This window comes from Sceloporus undulatus, chromosome 2 (genome assembly GCF_019175285.1).
Source record: "Sceloporus undulatus isolate JIND9_A2432 ecotype Alabama chromosome 2, SceUnd_v1.1, whole genome shotgun sequence".
In the NCBI taxonomy this organism is placed as follows: Eukaryota; Metazoa; Chordata; class Lepidosauria; order Squamata; family Phrynosomatidae; genus Sceloporus; species Sceloporus undulatus.
Genome location: NC_056523.1, coordinates 221,840,114 through 221,853,104, shown reverse-complemented (window position 1 = coordinate 221,853,104; position 12,991 = coordinate 221,840,114). Strand labels below are relative to the sequence as shown.

At 42.3% G+C, this 12,991-nt stretch overlaps 1 gene segment (V, D, J or C); it reads right to left on the bottom strand.

Moving 5' to 3' along the window:
- Positions 1-12,711: 12,711 nt before the first annotated feature.
- The window catches only part of LOC121920576, a 66,877-nt gene continuing 66,597 nt past the window's right edge, over positions 12,712-12,991 (bottom strand). The window contains 1 exon segment of the V gene segment in view: positions 12,712-12,935. Coding sequence covers positions 12,712-12,935 — 224 coding nt within the window.

The following is a 12,991-nucleotide window of genomic DNA, read 5'->3' as shown; positions in this document are numbered from 1 at the left end:
ACCCGTGCTTTATCACACCACAAGCGGTTGTTCCTAGGTCTCAGGCCTGGGCCCTGAAATCTCAGAGCTGGAACAGTCCTGACCTGGCAGCCCTACATCTCATTTTATGTGCATACCAGACCATATGTCACTATAGTAGAATGACCAAATATAAAGTTTTCTGTGAGAGAGCTTTTCCCTTTATGGTACCTCTTGTCTCCCATGTATGGAAGTGGAAATGCGAATGGATATTTCTCTGTGGCTGGTGTGATCCTGTTTCTCCCTCTTTGGACCTCAAGGTTCATGTTTCAGGTTGGATAATTGCCAGAGTAACTTTGGTTAACCAAGATTTTCCTACTTAGGAAAGTGCATGGTTTGCTGGATCATGAAAACTTCTGGTTTGATTTAACTGATTGGCATGGCTAATTTTGATGTGCATTTCATATTTTCACGAGCATTTTAAAGCTATAAGCTGCTGCCAGAAGAGCTCTTTGGGAACCAAGTGTTTGAAGAGTGCAACATAAAAGTAATAACAGCCAAAGCACAGAGGTTGATATACTTCAAAAAGCCGGACAGAAGACAGAATTCAGGGTGGAGAAAGATCTACTACTTAAAACTCATGGTAGGAAGTACGAGGTCATTGGATTCACTTTCTCCTAGTCACCCAGTGCTTTCAGTGTCACCATTCAATAATGGTGGTCAAAATGTGCCCCAAGGCCATATGAATGAGGCTGTATTTGTGTAGCTCCTCAGATCTCCCTCCTCCCCATACAAACACCTTTCTGCTCCTTCCAGAAGGGTGAATTACTTCTGAATCCATCCAGGAGAACACATTCATCTTTTACATAGGTTTCAGGATCATCCTCATCCAAATTATTTAACACTGAAAAGTTGTTTTTCAAATCCAGAAGTAGCTCTCCATCCACTTTTGGTTTTGTTCATCTTTGGAGTGGGCATGATTGGCACTTTGCACAAGCTATTGTGGTCTCCAGGGGCAAAAATTGATCCCCAGACTCAGTGCATGAATGCCACATTTGACTCTGGCTCAAAGAAAAGAGATCCATATTTAACACACACACACACCATGGTCCTATCTGTTTGTTGAGGTGTGCCTTCAAGCCATTTCCAACTCATGTCCACCCTAAGGCAAACCTATCATGGGGGTTTCTTGGCAAGATTTGTTCAGAGGTTTGCCTTTCTCTGAGGCTGAGAGAGTGTGACTAACCCATGGCCACCCAATATTGGCAAAGAGTAAAAGGAAACCCTTTCCCAACCTTCTTGGTAAAGACATTTACCGTATAAAAACTTGTTGGTAACACTATATTACCTTGGTTCTGAACGACCATGTAATACACAGTAAATTATAAAATAAAACACAGAGAACTCGGCAAATATGTTCTGCCGCTTTAATACAATAGGTCATGGTAAAGAATCAGAGAAAAATTACAAGACATATCAGTGCAAGTTAAACATGTTTGTAAGGCACAGTTCTATGCCCCCCCCCACCCCTGGATTTACCCAAGAGTAATCCCACTGAATTCAAGCAGGCTTACTTTTTATGAGACATACATAGAACGACACTATAAAACCTCAACTCTAAATATATTCACTGCCTGAAAAGGAGGGTTAAAACTGAAAAAGAAACACCAGAAAATGCCACAAAATGCTCTCTGGCTTTACTAAAAGGTAAGAGTTAAGAGTATCAACAAGTAATTACTCAAAGCAGATATTTTTGTTTTGAAGAGAGAGAGCTACAATGCTACTCTAGCTTTTGCAAGGCAAGAATACATATCTTGCTGTTTCTTCCTGGAATCCATTTATCTCAGGTAAGAGGTTCTCATGCGAAGGGCTTCTATGGCACCACCTGTCATAAAACAGGAAAGAGATCACAAGAGACTGTTTGTTCTGAATTAAAGATGCCACATTTGAACACTAGACACCAAAGTAACAATTACAGTACAATGAGTTTTCTACAGGAAATCTATTCAGTTAAGAAAATGAGATGCAAAAGATGGTTGTAGGGTTCTATAGACGGTTATTTTACTAGGTGGTTATTCAGACTGTGAAAATAATCCAAGTAGAATCTGCATTGAATCTTTGGTGTTCACATGCATTTCAAATGCATCCAGTTAATTTGGGGAGGGCTGCCAAAAAAACCCACTTAGCCCAGGATAATAAATGTTGGATTGTTTTCAGAGTTTTCCTAAAAGATTTACAGTGGCAGGATACAGACGGGCAAAAAGGGGTGTGTTCATGATGTCATGAAGGTATAGCCTTCAGACGGCCCTTACCTGAATGCCGCCATGAACACGCCGCCCGCACGCCCCAAGCAGGAAGAAGCAGCATTAAAAAGGTGCTGCTTTTCCCCGCTTCTTTTCTATATGCTGCGCAGCTGCGCATCTCCGTCTGTAAGCTGCTGCACCGGTACGCCAGAATTGCTATGCTGCTAATTTAAGTTGCCCATTTAAAAGCTCCATGTCTGCTGCGTCGCATAATGAGTCGGGGTCCTGGAACATGCACAGTTTGCAGTCAGGCTTTAATTGCAGCGTCAGCTGCCATGCAGGTGTGGAAGCTGCAGCACAGCTGCAGCGCATTTTAAGACTCGTAACCCTAACCCTAACCCTAACCCTAGAGCTGCATGTACGCATGCGCTGCTAGAATCGTGGAAAGTTTGGAATTTAAAGTGCACCCCTACACACATTCCTGCGCCATTTTCACCTAACCATAAAAAACCGCTAAAACTTTAAATATTTACATATGTACAAGGGAGGTGATGGGGGATGGCAGGGGGACAGCGATGGCAGCGGTGACAGCTGTGGCTGTGCATTGCAGATTCAGCAAGAACGCGGGGACCAAAGGAGAGGAGGCATCCATGATGCTGGTGACATTGGCAACGTGGCTCGCGGACAAGGATGCCAACACCAGCTGATCACCAGCTGGCAGGAGACCACCTTTGTTCTTGGCCAGGGCGGGGGAAAAAGTTTAAGGGGCTTGGGTGCTTTAATATGCACATATGCTTTCTGCCGCCGTGCTGAGCGCCGCAGCTGCGCAGCTGCGCCATCGCCAGCCGGCAAAGAAAAAAAAAGCCCGTTTTTGGCTCCCATAGGGAAGCTGCTCTTTCTTTGTGGCATCCTCCGAGGCGGCGGTATGGAAACTGCGGGTCAGAAATGGCCCCAGGTGAGGTGTCTTCCCCCCCATGTGGAAGCCCCATACACCTGAGCCACGCCCCCGGGGCGGGCGGTCTGGAGGCTCCGTATTCAGCAGAATACACCTCCAAGACATCTTCCCCTGCCCGTCTGTATCTCGCCAGTGTCAGCTGTGTAAGTAACTGATGCACATAGACCCAGGATAAACCAGGATAAAACTCTGCATGCCTTGAATGTGAGTCTGTGTGCAAATTCTGTCGCTCACATGTCAGCGCTCAAATAAAGATGGAGTCGATGATGCGGATGTATTCAAAACACGTTCAAGGAATGCAGAGTTTTATCCCTGTTTATACTGAGTCTATTCACATCAGTTATTCACACAGCCAATAATGCAAATCTTTTAGGAAAACTTGGAAGGGGGAACCCCAAGATCGATTAAGTGGGGGTTTTTTGGCAGCCTCTCAAACTAACTCGGGTGCATTCAAAATACACATGAACAACAAAGATTCAACTCACATTCTACAGGGATAAGCATGGGGTGGGGTAAAATAGCTTGGTTTTGAATGAGGAACTATGATCTATTAGAATTCAACGACAGAGCTGTGTCAGTCCAGAAAATCAGTCTGCAAAGGTATTTTGCAGTACCTTTGTGATTAACTGAAAGAAAAAAGTTGGTCGCATGAACTTTCATAGACCAGAGCCTACTTCCAAATTCACCTGAAGAAGTAAGCTGAAGTCTACGAAAGTTTATGCTACCAACTTCTTTCTTTCAGTTAAGTCTTATAGCAATAGCAATAGCAAGTACATTTCTATACCACTTATCAGTGCACTTAAGCACTCCCTAAGTGGTTTAAAAAGTGTAAGCTAATTGCCCTCAACAATCTGGGTACTCATTTTAGTGGCCTCAGAAGGATGCAAGCCTGAGGGGCCGTTCAGACTACGAAAAACACCGGTTTCCAAAGCGATTCTTGCACGTGAAATTCATATTCACCCCGAATCCCCCACAAGCGAATCAGAGGCTTGCACACCCATTCCGTGGCAAATGCCCCTTAGAGCGGGTTAAAAGAAATCGGCGCAAATAGCGTTTCTTTTGAGAAACCCCGGTTCTGTGGAATATGAACTTGCGCCCGATCATGACCAAGGCAAATTGAGGGAGGGATTTAGGTCAGAGGGTGGGCAAAGGGCAGGGCATTCCCTCCCATCATCAGAAGGGAGGGAGGAGGATGAGGAGGAAAGAGCTGAATCTGGATGCAAAGGGATGACCTTGGAGCTTCATAGAGCTGTCAGAGAGAGGTGGGGGTGGAGAAAGTGATGAAGGAGGAGGAGGATGAAGAAGCTGGGAGAAAGAGCCAATGGGCATCCCTGAGGAAGGAGAGGGTCTGAAGGAAGGAGGAGGATTTCCAGGGGGACTTGGGTTGCGGGGCTACGCTGGGGCATGTAGGGAAATCCAGCAACAGCAGAAGCAGCCTCTTCTATTTCTGATAATTTCCCTTTGATGTGTATTTTTTAAAATTATTTTTGGCAAAAAATGTGCATGTTTGTAGGTAAGATATATAGATATATAGATATACATAGATATATAGATAGATCGTCAATTCAGGGCAAGTCAGGGCACTATTATTATTATTATTATTAACCTTTATTTATGAAGCGCTGTAAATTTACACAGCGCTGTACATGAAATCTTTTTAGTTAGACGGTTCCCTGCCCTCAGGCTTACAATCTAAAAAGACATGACACAGAAGGAGAAGGGAGTGGTGACGGGAAAGGGTAAGAGGTCCAGCAGTTCCTCTCAACCTCCGAGGCCTGGACCAAGGCAGATGGACTGGAGGGAGGGCTTGGCTTCAAAATGGAAGGTTAATCATTATCCAGGGAAAATACATACTCACAAGTAGGATAATACATATACAGTACATAGCAATACAGGAAATGGATCGATAAACAGCCAACAACAGAACATCAGATAGTAAGCGACAATTATGCGATGCCTGGGAAGGCTTCTCTGAATAGGATGGTTTTCAACTCCGTTTTGAAGCTGGTTAAAGAAGTGATGGCTCTTGCTTGTGGAGGAAGAAGATTCCAGGAGTGAGGGGCAGCAAGTGAAAAGGGGCGAATCCGGGATGGGGCGCTACACCAAGGGATGCCTCTGCTATCTGGCAGAGACCTTTTTCCTTTGGATTTTATTTTTTTTAATTATTTTTAGCAAAAAATGTGCATGTTTGTAGGTAAAGATTTATAGATGTACATAGATATATAGATAAATCGTGAGCAGGAGCAAGGACAAGTCAGGGCGCTACAGCAAGGAAAGCCTCTGCCATCTAGCAGAGACCTTTTTCCTTTGGATTTTATTTTTTTATATGTGCATATATGTGCATATTCTTTCCTTTGGAATGACTGCTGCAATGAGAATGAATTAGAATTTGAATGTACTGTTGCAACTTGGCGAATTGATACAGCTGTTGCTACTGTCTTCAAGGGTAGCCTATTTTTTCCTTTGGAATGAGTGCTGCAATGCTGAATGTTACAACTTGGCAAATTGATACAGCTGTTGCTACTGGTTTCAGGGGTAGCCTATTTTTTCCTTTGGAATGACCGCTCCAAAGCGAATGAATGTTAGAATGAGAATGTAATGCTTCTCTATCCAATTAGGCAAATTGGCAAACTGATACAGCTTTTGCTACTGTCTCTAAGGAATTCAGGGGTAGCCTAGGGAAAGTTAAAAAAAAAAGCATCCTTTTCTGGCATTCCGAGGTGAGGAATTAATTTTGTTGTTGTTGTTGTTGTTTATGGTTTGTGAGTGAGTGGCTGCAGTACACTGCGCCACCAGGGCTCTATATCTTAAAGATGCACAAGATCCCTTTGCAGACCAAGATGTATTAGCTTTACAAAACAGCTGATTCAGGTAGAGATAAAAATGGTACAAATGGTTTGTTGATATGGATAAGTGGAGCTGCCTGCCTTTTAATACTCTCCTTCAAGATGTATTTATGCGATGCGGTGACTTAGTGGTTAAGATGCCAATTCTGATGATTGTAAGATTGGAAGGCTGGCAGTTCAAGGCCCAGGCACTGCATGATGGGGTGAGCTCCCATCACTAGTCCCAGCTTCTGCCAGTCTAGCAGTTTGAAAGCATGCAAATGCAAGTATATAAATAGGTACCACTTCAGAGGGAAGGTAATAGCATACAGTGCGGTCATGCTGGCCACATGGCCACCAGAGCAGTCCTCGGACAATGCTGGCTCTTTGACTTAGCAATGGAGATGAACACTATCCCCTACAGTCAGTTATGACTGGACATTCATGACAAGGGACTACCTTTACCTTTGCCTTTCAGGGTATACTTAGAGGGGCTGGCTTCCCATCACAGCTTAGTACTGCAATGCTGAGTGCAATTTTTTGAAAGGAAATGCAAGGAAAATTTATATTGAATTCAACAGACGTTTTTATTCAGTGGAGATGGATTGTTTCAAATTGAAATCCTTGTTCTAAAATAATGTGTTTGCTGACACATTACCTTTGTATTCTGCTTCTTCTCCTAAGAGCTGAGAACAACTTATGCATAACTAGGCCCACTTAGATTCCATAGTGGTGCTGAAGAACATTTTTAAAACCAGACTCTCTAAACATCAAACTGAACTCTTAAAAAGAAAAGAAGAACCACCTGGAGAACATGTTAGGTAATGAATTTCTAGTTGAATGGTTGTTCAGTTCCTAGCTAGCATAGCTAATGGTACACGATGCTAGGAGTTGAAATCTGACAACATATGGAGAGCCACATATTGCTCTAAAAATGGATTGACCATGGCAACATACTGTAATATCATGGTTCAGGATATAAAGAATCAACACTATCCATTACCTTTTTCTGTAGTTTCAAACCCATCACAAATGCCCCGTACAAGAAACTCTTGAAAATGAGAAGAATGTAGACCAGTTTTCCCACGTTGGCTCTTCTGAGATATGTCTCTACAAATGAAAAGCATGAAAGGCAATCAGACATGGGCACGGGACAGACCACCCCAAAAGGGCAGCCTGCCAGCAGCCTAATTCCCTCCAGAGGGAAGCTGTAGCCACAGGGCAGACATCATGACTGTGCCAATGGCAGCACCCTTGTACATGGGACACCACTATTGTTACACTACCATGCCATGCTAGGGTTAGGCAGTTGCCGCGTGGTCCCTAACCCTAGTATCGCCAGGAGTACAGCACATTTGGGTGGTCTGTACCACACCGATCACAGGGTAAGAGACTTTTTGGCAGGATTTCTGCCAGTATGAGGCCAGTGGTTGCACTATCCATGTGAAAAAGAGGACACGGTTCCTGCACCAGTGGATGGTAACTGCCATGTCAGACCATCCCATCTATGCATTTTTCTCCATAAATAGTGGATGTTCAATGCCAGACTGCATTATGCACACAAATATATATATATATCTGTTTTGTAGCCCAACTGCAACATCCATAAGAGCACTGTAGCCCAACAGCAGCATCCCTTTCTGGAGCACTGTTTTAACTGAAGGGTAGCTGCAGGTGGGGAGATGGCATTTCATTACAGTCTTGGTTGTTGTTGTTGTTGTTGCTGCTGCTGCTGCTGCTGCTGCCATCGTATACTATCAAGTCATAACCCTAAGATAAACATATCATGGGGTTTTCTTGACAAGATTTGTTCAGAGTGGGTTTGCCCTTGCCTTCCTTTGAGGTCGAGAGAGTGTGACTTGACCAAGGACACCCAGTGGGTTTCCATGGCTGAGTGGGGATTCAAACCCTGGTTTCCAGAGCCATAGACCAGTGTTAAATTACCACACCAAACTGGCTCCCACTGTCTTCTTTAGTGGCCTGAATTGGTTTTCATCCACAGCAGCCTTCCAAAGCTCTGAAACTGAAACACATTTGTTCTTGCAAATCTGCATTTGGACTCCTGCCTGCAGAGAAAAAGCTGCTAGGAAAGACAGTGCCATTCATAAACTATGCATCATCTCCTTTGGCTCTGAATTTGAAATCTCTCTCATACACACAGACACAGATTGCTTTTGCAAGAGGTAGCTTTCTGATTAAAAGAAATCAGTGACTGATAACTGGACCAGATTATCAGTGATTCATCTGGCATAATTTCTCTACATCTTTCATTGCCTGGGGACTCAGTGTGGAAGGGGGGAAAGTATATCTTGCTCCCTCTTCTTCTATTGCAAGGGATGCAAAATGGAATTTCCAGAGAAGCAACAAATAGTGGCCTGTGTCCTTGAGTGAGGACTCACAAGTCACCACTCATTTTTTTCTGAATAAATTAGAATTATTTGCTCACAATTTGATGCACTGAATTACAAGCTTTTTTTAAGTTGCATCTGCTCACCCAAAGTATTGTATATGGTTTAATTTGTGGTCAAAAATTATAAATTAGACTTCTGCATCTTCAAATGTGATATTACTTTTATAAAAGATGCAAACATTAATCAAACATTTCCTAGAGGTGTGGGGCACAGAAAAGTTTGGGAACCACTGTTCAATTGTTTCTGTTACTATCAACATTTTATGTGTTTCATGAGTAAATTATGTAAAAATGTAGGGGCCAGGTTGTTAGTCTCAGAAAAGCTTCAGAGCCAAAAAACAGGTTAACAAAATAAAGATTGTTATGTTGCTGCCTATTGTGCTGTGTAATTTTATCTTATATGTGATGAATTTGATTTTGCTGAGTCTCTGGACTGTAATAAAGAATTGTTGTTGTATTGTGCACAAGGACCATACACCTTAATCCAGTCTTGGATTGATATATATATGATTACTATAATCTTTTCATCATGTTTAAGTGATCCCGGGATGGGGATCCTCATTTAGCTGGTATGACTTTAAGCACAACAAGGCATTTTAATTAAACAAGCTCACATTTTCAGAGTCTAGGGATCTCCAGGGTGCCTGTTTCCTTAACCACAGGGTTTCCTTTTTAATGGAGGTATACAGGCATAGGCAGAACCCCTTGGTGTTTTGTATAAAGCTTGATGAATTTTAACAAAAGCAATTTCACTGTGGAGGATGACAATAAAAAACTGCCCATGGTTTGCTCCAGTTTATTTCTCATTTGTATTTATAAATCAGCTTTCTAGTTACATATTAAAATAACACAGAAGGGAGGGCAACCAACATTAAGAATCATGTTGTTGTAGTTGTTGTCACTGTATGCCTTCGAGTCATTTCTGACTTATGGTGACCATAATGGGTTTTCTTGACAAGATTTGTTCCGGGGAGGTGTTTGTCATTGCCTTCCTTGAAGTCTGAGACAGTTGGGACTTGACTAAGGTCACCTGATGGATTTCATGGCTGAGCAGGGAATCAAACCCTGATTTTCAGAGTCACAGTCCAACATTCAAACTACTACACAATCTGGCTAGCTGGCAAATAACACTAGTGGCAAACAACGTTCTAGTAGCTTTCAACTGGAATAGTACAAGCTCTTACATGAAGTGATTGGTCAGTGAACAATGAAACCACATAAAATATAAATATTCCTGTCCATAGCTGCACTAAATTATTCAAGTATGATGGAATTAGACTCTAGCTAGAAGCTAATCCAGAACTTTAGCTCCTGATTGTAGGCGGAAGCCCTCTGGAACAAAGCTTGGGAGTAGCTGCTCCCTGGAAAATTCCAGGCCTCTTCTTGAAATCGAATGGAAACCATGCCTGAGATAGTCTAGAACAGTGATTCCCAAATTTCATTCATCCAGATGTTATGAACTTCAGCTCCCAGAATTCCTGACTATTGACAAAGCTGACTGGAGCCTCTGAAGTTCAAACCTCCTGGAGGACCAAAGTTTAGGAAACACTGGTCTAAAACAACCCTGGGCCTTTCTACACCCAACCATGAAGTCTACAACTGCCTTGCACTGTGTGTTCTAAGGCCTCTGGTAAGGAACAGCAAAATAGCTGTTCCTCCATTTCACCAAAAGCCTAAGATGATGGTACTGTCTCCATGGGTGCAGAGGAGGCCTTCAAATCTATGTGACATGACCTATCATTTACTGGTTCTTCTAAAAGTTTTTGGAATGACACTAAGCAGTTTTGTGGATTTCCTGTCACATCAAACTCAAACTTGTACATTATTTCGGCCTCTTACAGACTGCCAAAATAAAGCTGCTTCGGGTCTCTTTGGAGGTATGCTATTTAAATGATACATGGGTCCTAAGAGTCCAGAGGTCGCACCAAAGCCACACTCCATTCCTAAGCACCGGAGTGCAGCTTTTGGTACAGCTTCTGGATTCTTAGGATGCATGCATCATTTAAATAGCATACCTCCAAAGAGACCCGAAGCAGTTTTATTTTGGCAGTCTGTAACAGGCCATAATCTCCTATCTTCTGTGTCAGAGACATACACTATTGTTTGGGATCTTGGATACTTGGCTAAGACACCAATTTATTTCAATGGGATATAAACTTGGAGGCTAAAAACCTGTCAAGAACCAATAGAACAGAAGGTTCAACTGGTGTGACTCTATGGTCCAAGGAAATGATGGAGACAGCCAGCCCAGAATGGGAAGGCATCCTAAGCATCTGATCTGGGCCTTTAAGGACTATTATGCTGCTTGGGAACTGTGAGAATCTGCTTATATAAGGAGACCTCCATGCACAAATGTAGAACCTATTATCACAAATGAAAGATGCACTAGTGTAAACCCCACAGGCTACTAGAAAGGTGATTTTGACTTACCTTTTGCTTCAGCACTGCCACCACATTCTGAAACCATGAAGGAGAAATAAAAAATAGCTTGTTTAAAGGCTATTAAAATAAAAAAGAGGGTTGAGAGGTAATAGTGCTTTTAGCCTACACTGGAAATTTAGCCATCATGTTTCCAAAGCTTGGTTCAAGCTTCCTATATACAGTCGGCCCTCCTTATTCACAGATTTTTTTCCCCATGAATTCAAACATCCATGGCTTGAAAATATTCCAAACAAGTATAAATTCCAAAAAGCAAACCTTGATTTTTTCAATTTGATATAAGGAGCACCATTTTGCTATGCCATCATATTTAATGGGACTTTAGCATCCATGGATTTTGTTATCCACAACAGGTCCTGGAACCAAACCCCAGTGGATAACAAAGTCCCACTGTATGAAAATAGGTTTTTGTACCAGATGCTGTATGTGAAGCAAACAAAATAATATTTCAGTGAGTAGCATATTAAGGTCAGTTAAAAATGTACATTGCAAAAATAGGAAGAAACCTTTGCTTTAAGATTGGCATCACAGGAACCACAACGTGTAAAATTGCTGCAGTTTTTCAGGGACATATACATAAGCAAACAAGAGGAATACAAAGCAGCAGTCCTTAAACAAATAATATCAATGTAAAAGGTTTATATAGTAGATGACATTATTAGCAAAATGGACTGGAGAGCAGGAATTGTGTAATCATTAAATGTGTCTATATACTGAACACATACAATTTTTAAAAAAGTTTTTTATTTTGCCCACCAAGTAGCACCCAGGCTTGCATACTGGCAACTGTATGGGAGTGTACGAAACTTAGAGATTATGGCTCTTGTGATGGATTTCAGCTTCTTGAGAGTCTGAACACACAACTATAGGACAAGACTGAGGAATCTCTTGCCCTGGGATCAGATGTAGTCTGTAGAGGCTTCTCAGATGGTCCAGGTCTCCCATCTCCTCACCCTGTTGTTGCCACTAGACATCTCTCTTACACACATACACACACACACATGCATGCGCACACACACACATACAGCCCTCCCTGCACAAAGTGTAATTGCACGACTTTGTGCGTATTGTGTATTTTAAAAAATGATGCTCAAAGCTCAACCCTCTTTTTGTGGAAGGTGCCCAACTCTGCCATGGCTTCCTTGAAAGGTTTGCCACAAGGGATTGCAACCTTTGGGCCAAAGGGGAAGAAGTCCCTACACCTGCCTCCATACCTACGTATTAGAGCAGTGGTGAGCAGCTTGAGGTCCTACAGATGTTGTTGGGTTAAAATTACCATCATCTGCCTTAGCCATAACAAGTAGAGGATAGTGGGAATTGTAGTCCAACATCTAGATGGTCTGAAACTGTCCACCCCAGTTTAATTTTTTTTTAAAGTTTACATTTTTAACATCACCTCAAATCCCCCCCCCCCCAAAAAAAATAGGGGCATACACATTACTTTACAATTAAAGTTCAAGTTCACAACCATAATGTCAAAATTAATGAAGTCAAAATTGGTTGATTGCCTTTGGAAATCCAACATTATCTCCCCATGCCATGCAATAAAACCATTCCAATTCTAACTAAAATTGTGTTTCCCAAAACCTCTGGCTTAGAAAATATGTTTGAAAATTAGTAAGGAATTCCTGGTAGAGTTCTAGAAATTTGAGAAACTGTGGATTAAGATTTCCTTGAATTTGGATGTGGGAACCGGAGGGGGGGGGGTGTTGAATTGCTTGGATCGCTGAGAGTTCTGATGCTCAATACCTTCCATAAGTGTCCGCTCTTACTTACTATACCAGATATTTCATCCCGTAGTGTGACTCTCCGTTCTCGTCGTAGAACGCAATTCTGCATTTGAATTCATTATTGGAATCCTGCCACTCTTTTTTAGTGATTCTAAACGACTGACCAGCGAGTATTTTTTCTTAGTTTGTCCAGCTCAGGAGTGTCTGTTCTTACTCCCTCGTTCTCGTTCGCCCACCATTCATAAACCATGTAAGGTTGACATGATGGGAAGAAATCAGTGGCTAAACACACAATTGTGGCCTTCTGTTTGCTTTGATTCTGTGCAGACGGAGCAAATATGGTCACTTCTGGGGGAGAGGTCTTTTGTCCTTTTTCTGGAAGAGAAGTAATACACAATACAGAGAGAAGGTAGGCACCTGCAAGTGGGATT